Genomic DNA, 24352 nt, shown 5'->3' with positions numbered 1-24352 from the left:
TACGGCAGACAAGCTTTGCCCCTTGTGTGAAACGCCTCGCCTCCCCTTCATACGTCCAGCTGAGCAAGGAACCTGGTGTGTGGGATTATACAGGATTACACAGGATATACAGCCCCGAAACAGGCCATTCGGCCCAACCAGTCCATGCCGGTGTTTATGCTCCACTCGAGCCTCCTCCCATCTTTCCACATCTAAATTTAAGAAGGAGATAGATAGATTTCTAGACACAAAAGGCATCAAGGGGTATGTATGGGGAGAGAGTGGGAATATGGTATTGAGATAGAGGATCAGCCATGATCATATTGAATGGCGGAGCAGGCTCGAAGGGCTGAATGGCCTACTCCTGCTCCTATTTTTCTATGTTTCTAACTCTATCAGCATAACCCTCTATTCCCTTCTCCCTCAGATGCTTGTCCAGCCTCCCCTTAAATGCATCGATACTATTCGCTTCAACTACTCCCTGTGGTAGCGAGTTCCACGTTCTCACCACTCTCTGGGTAAAGAAGTTTCTCCTGAATTCCCTATTGGATTTCTTGGTGACTATCTTATATTGATGGTCTCTAGTTATGCTCTTCCCCACAAGTGGAAACACTCTCTCTCTATCCACTCGATCAAAATCTCTCATAATTTTATAGACTTCTATTAGGTCACCCTCATCAATGGGGAGGTGTTGTGCCACTTCAGTAAGATGCCAAAGCAATAGGTTTTTAAGCAAATATCTGTGTGGCGTGTATTTTGTTTTGAAATATTTATGAAAATTGTAGGGAAATTTTCATTTGTTTCCACTGTAAATGTATATTAATAACAGCAGCATAAACAATAATTAGGAGGGAAGATGGGAGTGTACTGGGCTTTCCACGCACAACAACACGGTAACTAGTCATCCAAGTTAGATATTGATTTCAAATTGCTTTTAAGACTTTTCAGCTGTAGGGAGTATCAGTAGCCAGCTGATCCTGTTCTCAGTCGACGGCAGGAAGCACAGCAGCTAATTTGTGCACAGTAAGCTCCCACAAACAGCAATGTGATAATTACCAAATAATCTGTTTTTTAGTGATGTTGATTGAGGGATAAATATTGGCCCCAGGACACCAGGGATATCTCCCCTGCTCCTCTTCGAAACAGTGCCATGGGATCGTTTACATCCACCTGAGAGCAGACGGGGCCTCGGTTTAACGTCTTATCCGAAAGAGTATTAACGTCTTATCCCTCAGCACTGCACTGGAGTGTCAGCCTAGATTATTGTGCTCAAGTCTCCGGAGTGGGACTTGAACCCACAACCTTCTGACTCAGAGGTGAGGCAGCTGCCCACTGAGCCACGGCTGACACTTAAGACAGGTGACCGGAAGCTCGGGGTCAGCTCTATACCAGGTCTGTTGTACACATTTTCTGGGACAGGCCTGCATGGTCACTGGTACATGATTGCATTGCCATGACAGCAGGAAGGTTTAGTCTGTGGTCTCCGACACAGGCGGCTGCCAATAGGAGTGAACATGGTTTCGCTACCCAAGCGATAATGTCAGCTGCCCTCCAGTGTAGATGGCTCACTTTCCACAGGACACTGCCTTATTGAACATAAGAAATAGGAGCAGGAGTTGGCCATTCGGCCCCTCGACCCTGCTCCGCCATTCAATAAGATCATGGCTGATCTTCTACCTCAACTCCACTTTCCTGCACTATCCCCATATCCCTTGATTCCCTTAATATCCAAAAATCTATCGATCTCTGTCTTGAATATACTCAACGACTGAGCCTCATTGGGTCTTGCTGAGAAGTGATATGATTCACAAACACAGACAGAAAGAAAGAATGAGCAAACTTGCATATAGATAACACCTTTCATGACCTCAGGACTTCCCAAAGTGCTTCCAAAGATAGCCATGGCTGGCCATTGTAGAACTAGGTCTTTCTTCCCCCCCCCCGCCAGTAACACTTTCTCTTTCACTTACACGGGTTTTCTCACCAAATAGTCAATTGCGAAATCATTGACAGACGCATAATCCAAAGTAGTCAGCCGGACAGCTGCAATATATGGGGTGAGATGGCGTAGGACGGGAGGAGGCTCGTGTGGAGCATAAACACCGGCACGGATCAGTTGGGCCGAATGGCCTGTTTCTGTGCCGTACATTCGATGTCATTCTATGTCGTATATTCAAGCCGGGTAATTTTTTTCTATGTAGTCGGTTAACGTATAATGTCCCCTCTGATGGCTCTGGGAGAAAGGGAGGTTTGCATTACTTTCGACTGCACCAAAAATGCTTTGGTGCTTCATAGGCATGTAATTTGGATTTGAAATAACATTAATGTAGTGAGAGATCGCAATTAACCGTAATGCGATTGTTGCATTCTCCAATGCGCCCGGCTCTAATTAATATCAGACTCGAGAAGTGCAGCGATTTGATGTTTTTCCTTCTGTGCTTCCAGGAAACGCAATTTCTCTCCCAACCGCTTCCGGCGCGAAGAAAAGATTCTGGATCATCGAAGACATGTCTCCGTTTGGAAAGCGCCGTAAGACAGCCTCTTCTCGGAAGATGCTAGACGAAGGGATGATGCTCGAGGGCTTCAAACGATACGATCTATACGAGGACTGCAAAGACGCATCTTGTCAGTTCTCGCTGAAGGTTACCCACTACCACTGCACCCGAGAGAACTGTGGCTACAAGTTCTGTGGCCGCACCCACATGTACAAGCACGCCCAGCATCACGACCGAGTGGACAACCTGGTTCTCGATGACTTCAAACGTTTTAAGTCCTCCCTGCGGTGCAACTTTGCGGACTGTCAGTTTTCCGGAAACAGCACCCACTTCCACTGTCTTCGCTGTGGCTTCCGCTGTACCGACAGCACAAAGGTGACCGCCCATCGTAAGCACCATGGGAAGCAAGACGTGATAAGTGCTGCTGGGTTCTGCCAGTACAGCTCGAGCGTGGACTGCGACGTCCCTGACTGTAAATACAAGCTCAAATGCTCCCACTTCCACTGCATCTACCCTGACTGCAAACACACAGTCGTGGGCATGTCCCAGATGGACTCCCACAAGCGCAAGCACGAGAAGCAGGAACGCGGTGAGATGACCTCCATCTCGCCCACCCGCGAAGGGATGCACAGCACAAGCGTGACGATGGAGTACGATTCCCAAGGATCCTCCCTCAACCTGGACGGATCGCTCAACCTCAGCACCAATGTAGATGGCTCGCTGTTCTTCCTCAAAAATGCTGCTGGTATCGGATTGAACGACTCGCTGGATCTGAGCTCAAAGCCCCATGAGGCGGTCCCAGTTGCTGGGGCAGCTCAAGAGGATGCCACTGCAACGTCGGGTGATGCTGAAGACGATAACGATATGACGCAGGACGAAGAGCTGAATGAAGATGACGACGATCTGAACACGGACTCTGACAGCACCCACGGCACCATGCCCGAGAACATGGACATGGGTGAGAACGATGATGCAACAGGGCTGTAGCTGGGGGGGGGACTGCCCCTCCCCCCGTATAAAGAATCTGTCCTCTATATACTTGTTTAAATTATCTGGGATGACAATTTTCCTCAATAAAAAAATAGTAGAATTAACAACAGAAGCTCCGCAGGCGCTGCAGGGTTAAGGGGCCTGGGTGCAAGGCAGCCTTGGCGCTCCCTTCAGATCAGCTCTGCAACACGGAGAGTTTCACAGCTTCCTCTATCCACAGTGATGCTTCCAGACCAGCTGATGACAGCGCAACTGTCCCCCAAACAAATAAAAGAATATAGATGAACAAAACGATTGGCTTCAGATGGCATGTGGTGAGGAGACAGCAGCAGTAGGAAGAACTCGTTCCCTGAAAGATGTTTACAACATGACCAACATAATTAAACCCTTTTAATATGCAGGAAAAACGAAAATCTATAATCCGACGTTTCTGGAGTTGGACATCATGTAATATTTGGGTATTACCTTTGCTACCGAAAACTCCTTGGTTGCGTGTGTGCATGTCTGCTAGATTTTATTGTTTTAATTTTTGGAATTAAAAAAAAAGTATATGATACCGAGAATCCTAAGCAGTTTTAAGCTGTAGTGTACATTATGGTATGGCAGAGTGTGCAAGCAAAGAATTTACAAAGGCAATTTTAAATAGCCACTTTCTGTAATCGGCCCCACCACCACCTCTAGTACGAAACTGTGGGAGATGAGAAGACTTTAAGGCAAAGACGTGTAAAACGATTTCTTCTTGGTAAATTCTGAAGCATTAAGATGAGTGCAGATTAACCGTTCATCGTGTAGCACGCAATATTTGCGCTCAAACCGATTGAAGTTTCACTTCTGCTCTTACATTAATTTATTTTGTTTTTGAAGATTTTCTCTTTCTCCCTTTTTCTTTCTCTCTCTCTCGAACTTTCTCACACTGGAGTTTGATAGCATCACCCCAGGTCACTTGCTACTGCAGATCCCGGCTTCTTCCATTCCATTTCTTCCTCGGCTCTTTGGGGCTGTTCCAGAATGACCTTTTTTTTTTAATTCACTGGTAAAGAAGCGACGCGGCTTCAAAAGCTTTCTACACTTTTTTGTTTTTCGTTTTGTAGATATAATGAGAACATTTCAAGCAAAATTATTTTTTTATATTTAAAGCAGAAATGAATATTGTAGATACTTTGGGGCCCAACATGGTGACATTGTTTGCAAATCATTTGCCATCACACTGAATCTAACTCTTGACCCTCCGAGGTTTAAAGCTGTGGTATCTCCGTTTAAAGGGGGTCTGCCTGAGATTCTGCTTATGAGTTTCTGATCAAAAGCTAATTTTTCTCTGTGTTTTTAAGATTATTCAACAGCAGAGCCATTGTATCTTTAAAACTGAATATAATCTATAACTTGCAAATTGAAAGAAATGACAGGAAACAAATGGCAAGTCGTACTGTTGTGCAATTCACCTTTGCTTATTTTTCCCATGCAAACTTACTAAATAACTTAATAATCGAGGAGAAAAGGGGGGGCCCCACCTTGACTGCCCCTTTTCTACCAACTTCAACTGTCTGCTCCATTGAAGTTAGCAAACAGATTGCTTGAATACCGTGTGTGAAGGTTTCTGGTTGGCATTCGGTGCTTTTATCTTTGAATCATACAGCACAAAAGAAGGCCATTCAGCCCATCTGTGAAAGAACTATCCAATTCGTCCCACTCCTCCCGCTCTTTCCCCAGAGCCCTGCAAATTCTTAACCCTTGAACGGGATCCATTCACAGGAGAGTGATAGCTGCGTCAGTAAGGGGCGGTACATAGTGCTTATGTTATTGGACGAGTAATCCAGAGGCCTGGTCTGATGATCTGGAGTTGAAATCCCAGCACGGCAGCTGTGGAATTTATATTTGGTTAATTAAATAAATCTGGAATAAAAAGTGTTCTAAAAACCCTTCTGGTTCACTAATGTCCATTTAGGGAGGGAAATCTGCCGTCCTTACCCGGTCTGGCCTATATGTGACTCCAGACCCACAGCAATGTGGTTGACTCTTAACTGCCCTCTGAAATGGCCCAGCAAGACACTCAGTTGTACCAAATGCAGAACAGGGCCTGCTCCTGTTCCTATGTTCCTTGCACCCCTCTCCTCCTTTTCCATTGGGCGTGGAGAACCAGTCTCTTTAGATTCTAGGCTTCACTCTCAATTAGGAGCCTGAGAAACGAGTGTGATCTTCTACCTGTATTTATATAACTAAAACCAGCTGCCCGATCCTGCTGTCACACTCTTGTGAGTCTACCATGCTGGCAGGACACAGGTGCCTGTTTCCACTGTAGCATTCAGCTGATTCAGGGGGAGACCCTCATCTCCTACATAGTGTAACCGTGCCTTTCAAAGTTCTTTGCTTCCCCCTTTCCCAGCCTCGTCCCTCTTGCTTTCTCCGGATGCTTGCTCTGCTAATTGTATAGATTTGCAGTCCAGACACAGAGCACACTTCAACGGCAGATTAATGACACCTATTTTCACCTTTACTGAAAGCTCAGCCATTAATTGCTCATCGAAAGGGGTCAGTTTAACACCTCATTAGTCACTAACTAGTGGAGTTTAGCCAGTGTAAGTGTCTATAAAATTGTCCTGTTATTGTAAATATACCAACACCTTTCTAAATAAATTAGTTTTAGTGTGTAGTCCTTATAAGTATAGACCCTGGACAAGATCAATGAAAAACTTTCCATGTGTTCAATCTTTACAGGTACAGCTTACAAAAGCAATGGCCATATTGTTCAGAAACAATACACCATTGGGGAAGTGTTCTATTACTCAGAGCACCCTGACGTACTTTGAGTCAATACATTTCAGTTTGAAAAATCAGATGAAGTAAAAGGGGATATTGTGTCGATTGGCCCCCTAAATTAAAGGGAATACTGCAGCCTTGAGCCTCAAAAATGTATCGACTTATTGACATTAAAAAAAACTCCTGTCATGGGGAAGGAATTGCCAGGTCACTCGGTGTGAAGACATCAGGCCACATGTCCAAACGTGTGCGGTTAACATGGTGGGCTGGCGTTACTGGGGAGGAGAGGCGCTCGCTCGCAGCAAGCGCTGCTCAGGGAATCTCCGCTCCGGAGAACTCTGAAGTCCTCCAAGGACCTGCTCTCGGCGCCCCACCCCCCCTTCTCCTCCTCCTCATCTACAAGCTGCCCCCTCGACACCATCCAAAGACAATAGGCCAGCTTCCACATGTGGCCTGACAACACCCAGCTCGGCATGTCCGAACTCCAGTCTTGGATTAGCTATCATTTTCGCCAGTTGAACTGCGGGAAGACCAAAGACCATTGTCTTTTCCTCTGTGGCGGACTCTACTCTCAGCACTAATTCCAACCCCTTCCTGGCCACTGTCTCAGGTTGAACTAGACTGTTCACAGCCCCGTGCCCTATTCGACCCCGAGCTGAACTTCTGAGCCCATATCCATTCCATCACCTCCGCCTCCTCCCCCTCCCTCAGCCCATCTGCTGCTGCGACCCTCATCAATGCCTCTGTCACCTCCAGACTCCGCTATTCCAATGCTGTCATGGCCGGTCTCCAACCTCCCACTCGCCGCAAACATTAGCTCATCCAAAACTTTGCTGCCTGCGTCCTAACCCACACCAAGTCCCGCTCACCTATCACCCTGCCCTCTCTCCGTCCCCCAACACGTGCAATTTAAAATTCTGACCCTCGCGTTTAAATCACTTCATGGCCGTGGCCCCCTCGGTAATGCCAGTAGCCTCCTCCACCCCTACAGCCCACCCTAGAACGCTCCAGCCCTCTGACTCTGACCTCCTGTGCACCACCCACCGCCCCGCCCCCCCCCCCCCACTCTTCACCCTCGCCATTGGTGGCACGGCTTTCAGCCATCATGGCCCTCCACTCTGGAATCCCCCCGCCATCAACCTAACATCTTCCCTAACCACTGGAAGGAAATATCACACAGGAATCCTGCATAAAGACAGAATCGGCAAAGTAGGAAACCCTCTGAAGGGATAGTTGGGGCGTAACCAAACTGGGCAGTTACATGCTTGTTCATTCAGGGATATAGATGCGATGTGAAGTAATCTAGTGCTGGAACAGTCAAATTTGAATGGAGTTTGACTGGACCATCAGTACGATGACAAAATATATTAAATCACTGTGTGAATTGTTATCAAAGGTGTAACATTTTAAAATTAAGATATATATATATATATATTAAATCACTGCAAGTAGCAAAGGGATTGTGTTGGAGACTGTCATTAATGAGGTAATACAGTATTTTTCCTGCAGAACTTATGTACAGAACAAAAGTAATCTTCATCTTAGAGGCAATTCCCCTCTTTGACCTTCTGAAGACTCTGTCCCTCTCCCTCAAAAAATATTTAAAAGGTAATACTTTTAAAATTGCAGCAAAGTTTTTTTCCTATTAACTAGTCGGTAGACAAAGCTGGCAGATGGTTTATTCACAGTGTCACCGCTCTGCCATAGTTACACTTCATGAGAACTCTCGGGCTCTTGTCGAAGGAAATAATGTCTCTTAAAAAGGGCAATGTCTCATCTTTACGGTACATGTTTCGACAGCTCATTGGGTGAAGCACTACGGACGAGTGTTGAAAGTAATGGGTGCGCTAACCTGCTTTTTGTCTTTCTGTAATATATATAAGTTTGCACTAACTCAGTTTTATATTAGAAATGACAGTTGTGGACCCTACCAGTTACAATTAGTGTAAAACAAGAACTCAAAACTAATTTGCCAAGACTTAAAGCAGCAGTAGCCCCTTTCTAAGCTTATGGCAGGGTAAATGTTCCTTGCTCTCTCTTACTCAATTTTTATGATTATTAATAACGGCGATAAATTTGCTTTTCAAAAACTTCAGCGAGGTGTGAACTATTTAGGGATGGCCCTACCTCTGAATCAGCTGCAGCACACACAGACCCAGTGTCAAAAACTAAAATCCTTCCAAGTGCGTCATGAAAAGGGACTACTATGGCTTTAAGAATGACTTGCACTGTATTATTCTTGCCCCGGGGACCCAACTGTGACTGTAGCGTTAACCCTTTGAGGACTGCAGTAGCCTTTTCCGCATCAAATCATGAAGTAAAGCAAGACTACAATGTTCCATTCTAGTCACAGTGTGCTATAGAGGCGTACTGTGTGTGCGTGTGTGTGTGTGTCCTGTGCTTCTCACTCTCGTCGTGCTTTGTACGATCCGACATTGTGTTACCACCTTCTTGTTTTTGCACAAACATCATGTCGACAGGAAATAATATTGAACTAAAGCTGCTGCTTGACAACGCCCCCCCCCCCAAAAAAAAACAAGCCCGCCAGTTCTCAAAGGGTTAAAGGCACGAGAATAATAAAATCATATGTTGTATTTGAAGGATTTCTTTTAAAAGAAAATAATTCTGGAATAGCCCGTAGTGTTTTTTTGTGTGCAATTCCTTTAGAGATGCAAGTGTAACACGGTTCTTGAACAATAAGGCCATATACTGTTAGCACTGACACGGAGTTTGGTTCAGGTTTAACTTGAAATTTGTAGAACGTGAATTAACTTAGGTTTCCTATGGATATTAATTGCTAGTTAATTTAATACTGTTATCCCTCAGTTTTATTTTGTGTGCTCTTTATTGTGCTGCCTATCCGATAGTGGGTTCTATTTAAAAGTCAGACAAGAGGCAGGCAATACTACTTCTGTTTATTTTAATTTTATTTTTTCCGATTCAATGTGTAATTTGAAAAGTAAAAAAAAAAACCTGTAAATTGCTTCGAGCTGGGAAGCAATTTATGCACTTGGATTAACTTGGCGTGTGTCTTTTTGTTTTAATACATAGAGCATGTTGAAGTCCGAAGTTTCCCCCCCCCTTCCTTTCTTTCTTTCTTTCTCCTGTGATGTTTTAAAAAACGGGTAACACGTCACCAGATGTTTGCCAGATGGCATTGTGTAGATAGTCTACCAGAATACGAAGAGAGAAGAAAAGAAAAATAATTATGTACAACCAGACGGAAACAACCTCCAAATCTTTTAAATAATCAAAAGCTGCTGAAGCAAATGATCATTTTACTGTTAATTTAACTAAAACTGGATTGATATCTTGGAGATAAAAAAAAAGGAAAAATTTACAATGTAGCAAAAAGAGAATTCTAGCCTTTGTAATATATATATTGCACACTAGGATAAGAAGCCATCTCTAGATCATATGGATTTGTGTAATTTTTTTTCTGTGTGGGGAGAACTTGATCCACATACAATGTACATGGCTCTATACATGGAGACAACTCAACTTTTTATATATGGTTTGGACAAATGTTCTCCAATACTTGAATATGACCCCTCGGCACCTATGTTATTGATAACTGAATATTTTTCCACTTGAATCTAGTGCTGTTAGAAATTTAATATATGTGTTTTATTTATTTGATTGGTTTTGCATGACTGATGCAAGGGTTTGAGATTTTCACTCAATAAAAACTGGAAAAAAAAATTGCAACCGTTCTCGCTCTTTACTCAACAACAACTTGCTTTGTAAAGATTGCCCTCAACGTAGATCGATGTCCCAAGGCGTTGCACCAAAGCACAAGGATGAACAAAGATTGGGCACCGAGTCTAAGGGGACGGTAGCATTGTGGTTATGGTTATGCTACTGGACTAGTGATCCGGGAGACGTGAGTTCACAATCCCACCACGGCAGCTGGGGAATTTCATTTCGGTTAATTAAATAAATCTGGAATAAAAAGCTAGTATCAGTGATGTTGACCATGAAACTATCGGTTTGTTGTAAAAACCCATCTGGTTCACTAATGTCCTTTAGGGAAGGAAATCTGCCGTCCTTACCCGGTCTGGCCGATATGTGACTCCAGCCCCCATGTGGTTGACTCTTAACCACCCTCTGAAATGGCCCAGCAAGCCATTCAGTTGTACCCAACTGCTACAAAGAAATATACCGCAGCGGTTCAAGAAGGCGGCTCACCACCACCTTCTCAAGGGCAGTCAAGGTTGGGCGATAAATGCTGGCTTTGCCAGCGACGCCCACATCTCGTGAATGAATGAAAAAAACGGTGCTTGCAAAGAGGTGGGTTTTAAGGAAGGTCTTGAATGGAAAAGAGGGAAGGAGGAGGGATTTAGGGAGGAAATTCCAGAAGGCACAGCTGCCAGTGGCGGGATGAAAGGAGGAGGAGATGCACAAGAAGATGGTTAGCGGAATGGAGGGGGGGGGGGGATGTTGGTAGGGCTCAAGGAGGTTAAGGTGCGACAGAGGAGTGAGGCCATTGACTAATATGAATTAAAAATTTTAGGCATTCTACACCTAAAGGAGGTCACAAGATTAGTTCAGAAGAAGCAGCCGATTTGAACTCATCCATTTGCAATTACAACCGTCTTCCATTACAGAAGCTATTTGTTGAAGTGGGCCCATACTCCTAGCATCAACCACTCCCCGTGGCAACCCATGCTAGATGTTCAGCAGCCTCTGTGTGAATCCTAAATTTTCCCTTTGCACCCCGAGTCCTCCTGCCTTGTTGCCCTAGGGGGAAAATTCGGTTGGTTAGTGCCTCCCGTTACCGATTCCGGGGGGCGCTAACGGGGCACTAGGAACTTAGCGCCCGAGCGCAGTGAGTTTAGCGCCGCTCGCGAAATTGACCAGTTGTTTTGCGGCGGCACTAAACACTACCGCCACGATCTCCTGCGCCCACAGATCATGACATCAGTCGAGCGTGCAACGCCCCGGTAGCGCCCCAGACCGGATATTGAGTCACGCCCCCGCCGCTAGGAATGACAGGTAGAGGGGAACGTTTTCATGTCGGGAAGGGGCTGGGGGAGCGCTATTTAAAGGCGGGCGCTTCCTGCCTTTTCTTGTTGGCAAAATTTTTGGTACACGCAGGTTGAGAGGGAGAGAGACGTCTGGAGAGATTTAACGCTGTCCTAAGGAGTTTTGGTCCTCAGCACCACTTTTGAGGTTCCTAAGCGCCGAGCTCTTTCCCTGGGCCTCTCCATTAGTGCTTCCAACACAATTGCTTTCGAGGTCTCTCCAGGCCGAGATTCAAGGCTGCAATGAGCAGGGTGTGACTGGCCAGCAAGATGGCCCCTCCCCTTTAAGAACTGGACGGCGCCAGTCTGGCTTCCATGGTAACGGACATCGCCTGAGCTTCGGTAGCGTTCTGAGGTCGCGCCTCGCTCCCCGATGTTAGCGCCTTAAGAGAGGTGTGTAGCGCCTGATTTAGCGCTCAAATCACCTCCAGGGGCAATAGAGGTGAATTTTGCAGTCAGAGGCGATAATTAGCACCGGGCGCTAAACTTTTCGCCTGGCCGATATTAGCACCCCAAAATGGGCGATACCCAATTTCTCCCTACATGTCTATTAAAAGTCATGTTTTAGGTTTATTTTCTCTATCCTGTTAGTATCTACATACGTATAGAAAGTCCTCTCTGAGACTGTCCCTTTTCGAAGCCAAAGCGCTCTATAAATTATCAAGATTGAGGGTTAGAAGAGGATTGTCAGATCTTTTTTTTTCCAGGGGAGGTCGGGCAGTGAATTTATTGTCCCTAAAATGGGGCATAAACAACTGGTGGTGGTGATGGTAACCCATGATAGAATAACTATAGGCAGACCCTGAGTGGTGGGCCGAGCGACCTTTCCTCACTCTGCACTTCATGTTCTTATTTGTAGATGTGATTCTTTCAGTCTCCCCTCACCCAGCTGAGAAATGGTAAAGTTCATTACAAACGTAACAGGGCGGGGGTTTTGCACTGGTGACTATATTACTTGGTCACTCTCTTGCTATGGAACCACTAATAAAATCTGGTGAACCCTTAAACTTTCCATCACAAAGCTACAACAGCTGATAACATTACAGGTCCTATTTATAAAAGTGCATGTGGGAGGGCACCAGCGTTGTTTGCAGAGGAGGGGAATTTTCTCGCAATTGATGTTCCCCACCATACCCACTTGCTGTACTTTCAAGTTCTTTACTTTGCAACGCTAGTGTAGAGACATTTCCATATAAGCTCATCGCGCCACATCATTTAACTTCCCGCTTGCCAAGTCCCAGTACCGTGACAAAATGGCCGTTAGTCACGTGTGAGCCTTCGCAGGGAGTGTCGGCGGATTTTCAACTGAGAGGGCATTAAAGCCGAGTCTGATCTTGGTCCTCGTCTCATGTCCGCACCTTGACGGGTATGGTAGCATAGTGGTTATGTTACTGAACTAGTAATCCAGAGACCTGGACTAATAATCGGGGTTAGACGTGAGTTCAAATCCCACCACAGCAGCTGGGGAACTGAAATTCAATTTAATAAATCTGGAATAAAAAGCTATGATCAGTAATGGTAACCATGAAACTATCGGATTGTCATAAAAACCCATCTGGTTCACTAATGTCCTTTAGGGAAGGAAATCTGCCGCCCTTACCCAGTCTGGCCTCTATGTGACTCCAGGCCCACAGCAATGTGGTTGACCCTTAACTGCCCTCTGAAATGGCCTAGCAAGCCACTCACAGTGGTGACAAAGTCAGCACTGGGGGAGTATCTTCAACGTAAGGACTGCAGCAGTTCAAGGAGGCTCACCACCACCTTCTCATGGGCAATAAATGCTGGCCGGCCTTGCCAGCGACGCCCACATCCTGTGAACGAATAAACAAAAACTTCCAACAAAAGTAACCATGAGGAGCAGGGACACTGGCTGATTCTCCCCTCTCCAATCCCAGGAACATGGAGAACAATAGTAGCATGCTTACCAGTGTCCCAGCTCACTCAGAATGGACTGGCGATCAAACCTAGTGCCACCTTGGTTTTCATGGCTCTGCTACTCATCGGCTAAATATAACAGAGTGTGTCGTTATATTGTTAAACGGCAACAGCATTAACCTGAGGAGCACAGGAAAAAAAACCTGGTTATTTTGCAAAGAGAATATAGGGATTGTGGTGGATGTTGTATATATGAATTTTCAAAAGGCATTGGATAAGGTGTCACATAAGAGATCTGTGGTGAAAATCAAGGCACATGATATTAAAGAGAAAGGAACTGCATGGTTAAAGAGATTAGAGAACAAAAAGCAACGAATGAGAATTAAGCAGATTATTTTGAGATTGAGAAAAGAAAGACTTGTATTTCTATAGCGCCTTTCAAGCCCACCGGACGTCCCAAAGCGCTTTACAGCCAATGAAGTACTTTTGAAATGTAGTCACTGTTGTAATGTAGGAAACGCAGCAGCCAATTTGCACACAGCAAGCTCCCACAAACAGCAATGTGATAATGGCCAGATAATCTGTTTTAGTGATGTTGATTGAGGGATAAATATTGGTCCCAGGCCACCGGGGATAACTCCCCTGCTCTGCTTTGAAATAGTGCCATGGGATCTTTCACGTCCACCTGAGAGAGAGCAGACGGGGCCTCGGTTTAACGTCACATCCGAAAGACGGCACCTCCGACAGTGCAGCACTCTCTCAGCACTGCACTGGAGTGTCAGCCTAGATTTTTGTGCTCAAGTCCCTGGAGTGGGACTCGAACCCACAACTTTCTGACTCAGAGGCGAGGGTGCCGCCCACTGAGCCACGGCTGACAGTGATTGGCAGGATGTGGGTAGTGGTGTGGCCCAGAGAAGTGTGCTGGCACTCCTATTGTTTTATCATTTATAGAGACATGGGCAGAAGATGAATAATATTAAAGTTTGCTGATGATATCAAATTAGGGTGCATGACAAACTGTGAGGGAGAAGGCAGGAGGAGAGAGCCAGATTTGTGGAGTGGGCAGACAGGTGGCAGATGCACTTCAGGGGGAAAGAACAGTGAAAGAAAGTATATCCAAATAGTAAGATTCTTACATGGCTTGATCGGGTGGATGCTGGGAGAATGTTTCCCTTGGCTGGGGAGTCTAGAACCAGGGGCCACAGCCTCAGGATAAAGGGTAGGGCATTCAGGACTGAGATGAGAAGAAATTTCTTCACACAGAGGGTGTTGAATCTTTGGAATTCTCTACCCCAGAGGGCTGTGGAGGCTCAGTCATTGGGTATATTCAAAACAGAAGTCGATAGATTTCTGACTAGTAAGGGCATCAAGGGATATGGCGATAGGGCCGGTGAATGGAGTTGAGGCAGAAGATCAGCCATGATCTCATTGAATGGCGGAGCAGGCTCGAAGGGCCGAATGGCTTACTCCTGCTCCTATTTCTTATGTTCTTAACAAGAGTGAAGGAACAGGAGAATCTGGGAGTGCCGATACATAAATCTTTGACGGTGGGCCTACAGCTAATAAAGGCCATAAAAAAAGCCAAATGGGATTCCAGGTTCTGTAAGGGATGTTGAATTTGTCTGATATTGGTTGAGCCATGGTTGGAGTTTTATGCGCAGTCCTGGCGCTCCATTATAGGAAAGATATTAGAGCCTTGTACCGCAAAAATTCATTAGAATTATACGAGGGCTCATGGCTGTGAAGGAAGGCTTGAAAAATTGTAGCTTTTTCACTAGAACAAGGAAGGCTAAGGGGGAATCCAGTAGAGGTTGATTCAAGATTGTGACAGGTTTTCAGAGCGCAAATAGTAAAAAAAAAAAAAAAAATTCCACTGATTTAAAAAAAAAATTGTTCTTGCGATGTGGGTGTCGCTGGCAAGGTCAGCATTTATTGCCCGTCCCTAATTGCCCTCGAGAAATTGGTGCCTTCTTGAACCACTGCAGTCTTTGTCGTGGTTTGTTACAACTGAGTGTCTTGCCCGGCCCATTTCAGAGGGCAGATTAAGAGTCAACCACTTTGCCGTGGGTCTGGAGGCACATAGCGGCCAGATCGGGTAAGGGCGGCAGATTTCCTTCCCTAAAGGACCAGACGGGTTTTTACGACAATCCGGTAGTTTCATGGTCACCATTACTGACGCTAGCTTTTTATTCCCGATTTATTTAATTAACTGAGTTTAAATTCCCCAGGTGCCAGTGGTGGGATTTGAACTCATATCTCTGGATCACGAGTCCAGGTCTCTGGGATTACTAGTCCATTAGCATAACCACTATGCTACCGTACCCCTAAATCGGCAACAAGGGAGCATCAACTCAGGATTAGCAAATGAAGGGGAAAGTTTGAAGATTTTTTTCCCCCCCCCACGTAGAGTGTTATTGGGAAATGGAATGATTTATCACAAGTTAAGGTAGAGGCTGTAACGCCACTTACAAAGGGAAGGGCAGGGAAATGGGATTACTGTAGACAGCTGCCATTGAAGAACTAGCACTGGTGTGAAGGGCCGAATGGCTTCCTTCTGTGCTGCCATATCTATGATTCAATGATAAAATGATGCAAGGTTTTGCAAGGGAAAGTAGATTTAAGAAGCTCAAAGTGTCTCTCGCTAGTGTTAAGGGCTCAGAGCTGGAATGTATACAGTGCAGGTGGCAGATTAGAAACCCCTGCACCAGCTTTAATGCTGCTTTTCTTCAATAATCATGAAATTGGGTGCACGTTTTTACGAATCAGTGCAAGTGTTGTAAAAATGGCTTTTATTGAGGGACAAGGCAACGTGTTCACATCCAAGTACTCGTTTAGAGTGGAGCACTTCGATTGTGTTAGTTAGGAGGCGAGCAGTGATTTTCACTGCAGGCTCCGAGGATGGCACCGAGCACCAGTGATAGGAAATACCCAAGATGATGTTCGTGTGAGGCAGAACATCCTCAGTCCTGTAATGTACATTCTCAGTCTGGTATCTCTCATTCTCAGCTCGGTATCTCTCATTCTCAGTCCGGTATCTCTCATTCTCAGTCCGGTATCTCTCATTCTCAGCTCGGTATCATTCATTCTCAGTCCGGTATCTCTCATTCTCAGTCCGGTATCTCACATTCTCAGTCCGGTATCTCACATTCTCAGCTCGGTATCTCTCATTCTCAGCCCGGTATCTCTCATTCTCAGCTCGGTATTGTAGTGTATGTAACGTTCCACCTTTAAGAGAACTATTTTAAGGGTTGCACTACTTTATCTTGGCTGCTGTATACTGTAATACCGGTGGTGACCACACCGGTATATAAGTGCTGTGTAATGATTTATTGGGCAGTTCCGCCCTGACCTTCGACTAGTAAAGACCTGTTAATTTTTACTCTTGTGGTCTGTGTATTAATTCTCAATATAACACACAGACTTAACAGTGGCGACGAGTACGATCTTACCCTGCGGCAGAGACTATCCAAGGCAGTTTAACGGGCGTCGAGAGGAGGCATCCGCCCTCATCATTCTGCTGAGAGAAGACTCGGGTCTGCAGAGCAACAGAAGAATTCTAACACGAAGCCTTCCATCAGCAACAGGCAGGATCATCCCTTCTATCACGGTGGTGGGTAAGCCGATCAGCGACGAACAGCGAGTCGGCCACGTTGACTGTGAAGTAGGGGAGGAAAAAAACGGAGGATATAAGGGCGGAGAACTCGACCACGGCCGGGGAAAAGAGCCGGACAGAAGTCGGGGCCAGAGGCGCTGAGACTGGGGCAGCGTAAGGCACGGAAGCCGCGGTGCAGGCAAACGCAGCCGGTGTGAGAGACCGGGCTGCAAGCGGGCTGGGAGACGCAACAGCGTCGAGAGCAAGCTCAACCGCGACCGGTAAACAAGGCCGGGCAGCTACCGAGGCCGCGAGGCGCAGCGACCGAGAACCGCTTGCGCGGGAGAAAATAAAACAAATAAAAAACACCGCGGAGAACTCAGCCGCAGCCGGGGGGGGAAAGGACCGGACTGCAAGAGGGGCTGGGAGGCACGATTGAAAACCGCCGGGGAGGGCGAACGCAGCAATACGGCAATCGCCGTTACAGCCAGCGGGAGAGACAGAGCCCGAGCGAACGGGGGAGACAGAGCCCGAGCGAGCGGGAGAGACAGAGCCCGAGCGAGGGAGACCGAGCGAGCGGGAGTGATAAGAGACAGCCAGCGGGGGAGAAAGGCAAACGTGGGAAGCCGCCATTTTCGGAGGCGGGGAAGAAGACAAGCGCGGGAAACCGCCATTTTGGAAGTAGGCGGGGAAGAAGACAAGCGCGGGAAACCGCCGTTTTGAAAAAAAAAAGTTAAAAGAAAAATGTCTTTTTGTTTTCTCAAGAAGATTGCGAAGATGCCTAAGCGTGGTAACATCAACGATTTCGACCCCGATGTTGAAGATTGGGCCACGTATGTAGAACACATAGAGATATATTGTAAGGCAAATAAAATATCAAATGAAGATAAAGCACTAACCTTACTAAACTCAATGGGTGCAAAGACATACGGGCTATTGAAGCATCTTCTATCACCAGCTAAACCGGCGGATCAGACTTTCGCTAGTATTGTTGCTGTCCTGAAGGATCATTTGAACCCCACACCGCTGATGTTAGCGGAACGATTTAAATTTTATGCGAGAACGCAACTGAAAGAGGAAAGCAACGCGGAGTACTTAATTGAACTGCGTAAGCTAGCGAAATACTGTCAGTTTGGGGAAAGTCTGACAGAGGCACTGAGAGACAAATTCGTGTGCGGATTGTCGAAAGAAGGAACACAAAAGCGGCTGCTTGAAGAGAATGATCTTACACTTGATAAGGCTGTCACTATTGCAGCATCGCACGAAGCCGCAGCGAGAGGCACTGCGGAAATGCAGCTGAAGGCAGCGGTTCTCAGCATAGATCAAATGGCTTTGGGTACAACGAAATGTTATCGTTGTGGTAAGACGACACACGACCAGAACCAATGCTGGTTTAAAAACCAGGAATGTAGAAAATGTGGCAAGCTTGGTCACATAGTTAAAGTATGCCGGTCAGGAAAGAAGACCAGCAACAAAAAGTCACCGCAGAAAAAGTGCAGAAAGGTACATAAGGTGGCTGAGAAGAGTTCGGATGAACAGAATTCAGATTCAGACTCCAACAGCAAGGAACTGGGTAGTCTGAGAATTCACAGTGTGAGTAAGGAAACTGACTGACAAACTATCTGGGTCACACTGCAGATTGCAGAAGTCCAAGTGAAGATGGAATTGGACACTGGATCGGCATTGACGGTCATGAATAAGCAAGATTACAAAAAGTTATTCAAACATATTCCCCTACGGGATACGGAGATAGTATTGCAGACATACACGGGGCAAAAAGTATACCCCATCGGAAAGATAAAAGTCAAGGTGATACACAAGGGCAAAGAACACCAAGGAATGGACTTATATGTACTACCTGAGGGAGGTCCACCACTTCTGGGATGGGAGTGGATCAGGAAAATAAATATGGACTGGCACTCCCTAAACGCAATAACGGTAGATTCCGGAAAGAAAGATGTCAAACCTGAACGATTGGCCAGAATATTGGATGAGGCTAAAGAGGTGTTCCAACAGGGACTGGGAACACTGAGAGGAATTAAGGCAAAAATCAAGATTACAGAACATGCAAACCCAAAATTTTTCAAAGCCAGACCGGTACCTTATGCGATACAACCTGCTGTGGAAGCTGAACTGGAAGGGCTTGAACGTTCAGGAGTACTGTCTAAGGTGGACTGGAGTGAGTGGGCCACGCCCATTGTTCCCGTCATGAAACGTTCGAGTAACAAGCCAGGGGAACCGGGGAAGGTCCGCATCTGTGGAGACTTCAAGATCACAGTTAATCCGGTGCTTCACACGGTGCAATATCCGCTTCCGCGGATTGAGGATATCTTTGCTTCATTGTCTGGCGGGAAACACTTCACCAAGATAGACCTGGCGCAAGCGTACTTACAGATGGAAGTTGAGGAAGAGTCGCGCCAGTATCTCACAATCAACACACACAGAGGCTTGTATCGATATAATACTGGTTTTTGGAGTGGCTTCGGCTCCAGCAATTTGGCAGAGGGCCATGGAGCAGGTATTACAGGGAATTCCAAGCACTCAATGTTACTTGGACGATATCCTGATTACAGGGGAGGACGATGAGGAACACCTCGCAAATTTGAAACTGGTGCTCACCAGGTTGAAGGAATATGGCCTTCGAGTTAATCACCAGAAATGTGAGTTCTTTCAGAAACGGATCTCGTACTGTGGTCATGTCATTGACCAGGAGGGGCTGCACAAGTCACCTGACAAGATCGAAGCTGTTGTGAAGGCTCCCGCTCCGGAAAATGTATCCCAGTTGAGGTCGTTCCTAGGGTTGATTAACTATTACCATAAGTTTCTGCCAAATCTATCCACGGTGCTGCACCCGCTGAATGCTCTGTTGCAGAAAGAAGTACCATGGAAGTGGAGCGAGGACTGTAAGAAGGCCTTTCGCAAAAGCAAGGCATTGATCACCTCAGAGGAAGTGTTGGCTCACTTCAACCCAACGCTACCTATTCGTCTAGCTTGTGATGCTTCCCCTTATGGTATTGGAGCAGTACTCTCACACAAGTTGCCAAATGGCTCGGAAAGGCCAGTCGCATTTGCATCCAGATCATTGACCTCCGCTGAGCGCAACTATGCTCAGATAGATAGGGAGGCTCTCAGCCTTGTGTGGGGGGTAAAGAAATTCAATCATTACCTGCAGGGCAAGAAGTTTACACTGCTGACAGACCACCAGCCGTTGGTATCCATATTCAACCCTAAAAAGGGCGTTTCCATTATGACAGCGCAAAGGCTACAGCGGTGGTCCCTTTTCCTAGGGGCACACAAATATGACATAGAATACAAAGGATCAAAACAGCATGGGAATGCTGACGGTTTATCGCGCCTACCGTTGCCAACGGTAGAAGAGGCGCCTACAGTGGACCCAGTGGAGATGTTCCACTCAACCATAGTGGAATGTCTACCAGTAACAAATTCTACGATCGAAAAGGAAACAAGAAATGACCCGACTCTCTCACGAGTCTACAATTTAACGGTGAAGGGATGGCCAGCGCATGGCGAACCAATGTTGCCAGCATTTTCGCAAAGAAGAGAACAGCTGTCAGTGTGCCGAGGAACTTTGATGTGTGGATCCAGAGTGGTGATTCCACCCAAACTCCAGCATAAAGTGCTAAAGGAGCTTCACGAGGGGCATCTGGGTGGAGTGAAAATGAAGAACCTAGCCAGAGCGTTTGTGTGGTGGCCAGGTATCGATGGAGACATCGAAGAAATGACCAAGAGCTGTCTAGGATGCCAGAAGGTCCAAAACGCCCCACCACAAGCTCCTCTGCATCCATGGGAGTGGCCCTCATCTCCATGGCAAAGGGTACATATCGACTTTGCTGGTCCATTTATGGACTCAATGTTCTTAATCGCGGTGGATGCACACTCCAAGTGGCCGGAGGTAATAAAGATGTCCTCCACCACCACGGAAAAAACCATCACAGTATTAAGGACCATATTTGCCAGGAATGGGCTGCTGGAACAGATCTGGTCTGATAATGGACCGCAATTTGTGTCCGAAGAATTCAGGAAGTTCTTAAAAAACAATGGGGTTAAGCACTACAAGTCCGCCCCATACCATCCCGCCACCAATGGATTAGCTGAAAGGTTTGTCCAGACCTTCAAGAAGGCCATAAAGGCCATGGGTAATGAAGACATAAATCTACAACATAAGGTAGATAACTTCTTGTTGGCGTACAGGAATGCAACACATGCGGTCACAAACCAAACTCCCGCCATGATGTTTTTCAATAGAAGACTAAGATGCCGGCTGGATTTGATCAAGCCAAACATCAGAAGGGACGTAGAGAACCGGCAATTTCAAGACATGAATGAAAGGCCAACTAGAACCTTCCAGATAGGTCAACAAGTTTTGGCCCGGGACTACCGTACCGAGAAATGGCAGCCTGGAACTATTTGCAAACGACTAGGACCGCTGATGTATACCGTGGACATTGGTGAAAGCATAATAAGGCGCCATGTTGACCAGATCATAGAGTCATCCGAAAAGGGCCAACCTACTCCACAACTCTATATGCCTAATGATGAAGCAGAGATACCCATAGTACCTACCTCCGATCCGGTAATGCTGGAATCAGATGAACCTGACACTGACATTCAAGCCGAATCGACCTTGCCAAAAGAACCTACTACACCACCGAAAACTACTACACCACCGAGGCGTTATCCGGACCGAGTCAGGAAGCCTCCAGAGAGACTGAATCTGTGAACTGTTTTTACATGAAGTTGTGTATATATGTTATGATGTTATGTTTAATGTGAATATATACTGTTAACCTAAAAAGGGAGGATTGTAGTGTATGTAACGTCCCACCTTTAAGAGAACTATTTTAAGGGTTGCACTACTTTATCTTGGCTGCTGTATACTGTAATACCGGTGGTGACCACACCGGTATATAAGTGCTGTGTAATGATTTATTGGGCAGTTCCGCCCTGACCTTCGACTAGTAAAGACCTGTTAATTTTTACTCTTGTGGTCTGTGTATTAATTCTCAATATAACACACAGACTTAACAGGTATCTCTCATTCTCAGCTCGGTATCTCTCATTCTCAGTCCGGTATCTCTCATTCTCAGTCCGGTATCTCTCATTCTCAGTCCGGTATCTCACATTCTCAGCCTGGTATCTCACATTCTCAGCTCGGTATCTCTCATTCTCAGCTCGGTATCTCTCATTCTCAGCCCGGTATCTCACATTCTCAGTCCGGTATCTCACATTCTCAGCCCGGTATCTCACATTCTCAGCCCGGTATCTCACATTCTCAGCCCGGTATCTCACATTCTCAGCCCGGTATCTCACATTCTCAGCCCGGTATCTCTCATTCTCAGCCCGGTATCTCTCATTCTCAGTCCAGTATCTCTCATTCTCAGCTCGGTATCTCACATTCTCAGCCCGGTATCTCACATTCTCAGTCCGGTATCTCTCATTCTCAGGCCTTTGGTGCATATTCTCAGCTCTGTATTAAACATTCTCAGCACGACACAGTGCTTTTTTTTTGTTAGCGGTATTCCTCCTTCCTTCCCTGAAGCCATTGATACTCTGCTGGGGAATCCTACCCAAGTCACATGCTTCCGTAGATAGCAGCACAACCAAGCCATGCATGCTTCTTAACAGGGATCGCTGCATTGAACACAGGATCCCCAGCTGATTCTCTCTCTCCCCCGCCCCATGCCGAGTACAATTTCATCATCCCTGCTACTGTCCCTCCTGAGTTCAGCCAACTCAGACCCGAGCAGAGCTGAAACCTGAGACCTGTTGTATGGCTTAATGCAACAGCAACTTTACTATTGCCTATTAGGCAGTGAGGGGAGCCACAATACTGGTTTTTCAAATTGTCGGGACTCCAATCATACCTCTTAATTCCTCAGGAGTCAAGGATTGAGGGAACCAACTCTTGGAAACACATTGGCATCTGTGTGGCTTTGTGGTTGATCATGGACCTTTCTGGTTAGCCGATAAATTTTAATTATCGACCCTGAAATGCTTTTTGAATAAATGGGCTAAATTATGCCTGGCTGCGTAAGCCAGAGGTATACATAGCATCTACTGTAATAGAAGAATCATAGAATGGTTACAGCACAGAAGGAGGCCATTTGGCCCTTCGAGCCCGTGCCGGCTCTCTGCAAGAGCACTTCAGCTAGTCCCTCTCCCCCGCCCTTTCCCGTAGCCCTGCAAATCTCTTTCCTTCAGGTACTTATCCAATTCCCTTTTGAAAGCCATGATCGAGTCTGCCTCCCCCACCCTTTCAGGCAGTGCATTCCAGATCCTAACCATTCGCTGCGTAAAAACGTTTTTCCTCATGCCAATCACCTTAAATCAGTTTTGAAAAAGGGTTAGACCCGAAACGTTGACTCTATTTTCTCTCCACGGATGTTGCCTGGCCTGCTGAGTTTTTCCAGCATTTTCTGTTGTTATTTCAGATTTCCAGCATCTGCAGTATTTTGCTATCGCACCTTAAATCTGTGTCCTCTGGTTCTCGACCCTTCCGCCAATGGGAACAGTTTCTCTCTATCTACTCTTTCTGGACCCCTCATGATTTTGAACACCTCTATCAAATCTCCTGTAGATTTAATATAACCTTCTTGGAAAAAACCTCTCTGCTGGTCCCCTTAAACCATGCTACAAACAAAACGAATACTAAAAGTGGAACGGTAGAGAAGATTAGCATGGCCCCCACACAAGGATGGCAAGCAAATATGTAAAATGATTTGTCTAGCTGTAACCGGGGTAACGCGTCTAACTTTTTAAAAAGGCTGAAAAACACGGAGACGCTGAATCACCCAAGAAAATACATGAAAAGCCCTCAGTATATTGTCGGAACATAGGAACAGGAGTCGCCCATTTAGCCCCTCAAGCCTGTTCCACCATTCAATGAGATCATGGCTGATCTGTGACCTAACTCCATATACCCGCGTTTGGCCCATATCCCTTAATACCTTTGGCTAACAAAAATCTATCAATCTCAGATTTAAAATTAACAATTGATCTAGCATCAATTGCCGTTTGGGGAAGAGAGTTCCAAACTTCTACCACCCTTTGTGTGTAGAAGTGTTTCCTAATTTCACTCCTGAAAGGCCTGGCTCTAATTTTTAGACTATGCCCCCTAGTCCTAGAATCCCCAACCAGCGGAAATAGTTTCTCTCTATCTACCCTATCTGTTCCCCTTAATATCTTGAAAACTTCGATCAGATCACCCCTTAACCTTCTAAATTCCAGGGAATACAACCCTAGTTTGTGTAATCTCTCCTCGTAACTTAACCCTTGGAGTCCGGGTATCATTCTGGTAAACCTACGCTGCCCTCCCTCCAAGGCCAATATATCCTTCCCAGAACTGCTCCCAGTGCTCCAGGTGTGGTCTAACCAGGGCTTTGTATAGTGGCAGCATAACTTCTACCCCCTTGTACTCTAGAAATCTAGATATAAAGGCCAGCATCCCATTAGCCTTTTTAGGAGAGAAATAAAATAGGCACAAATCCCAAAATAGAAGCCCGGGCAACCTATCTCACTGGAGATATAGGGACCAGTTATGTGAGGTTGGATATTTTGATAACAAATTCAATACAATGAAAATATGATTGGACAACAATGGCAGTAACCAAATGAAAGGACTG

General features: G+C 46.0%; 1 protein-coding gene and 1 pseudogene across 11 annotated transcripts in view; both read left to right on the top strand.

The window, feature by feature from the left end:
• casz1 (castor zinc finger 1) overlaps window positions 1-9554 on the top strand; it is a 400652-nt gene extending 391098 nt beyond the window's left edge. For all 11 annotated transcript variants that reach the window (XM_085967449.1, XM_085967451.1, XM_085967446.1 and 8 more), the window contains one exon: window positions 2425-9554. In XM_085967449.1, the coding sequence (XP_085823575.1) occupies window positions 2425-3461 (1037 nt within the window). In that variant the 3' untranslated portion in view covers window positions 3462-9554. The remainder of the gene's footprint in view (window positions 1-2424) is intronic.
• A 13805-nt stretch (window positions 9555-23359) lies between these two features.
• Window positions 23360-23459, top strand: LOC147100807 (U6 spliceosomal RNA; annotated as a pseudogene).
• Window positions 23460-24352: the final 893 nt, after the last annotated feature.

Source organism: Somniosus microcephalus, chromosome 25 (assembly GCF_052327205.1).
Source record: "Somniosus microcephalus isolate GS21.2 chromosome 25, FLI_Smic_1.0, whole genome shotgun sequence".
NCBI classification, from domain to species: Eukaryota; Metazoa; Chordata; class Chondrichthyes; order Squaliformes; family Somniosidae; genus Somniosus; species Somniosus microcephalus.
This window is presented reverse-complemented; position numbering and strand designations above follow the sequence as displayed.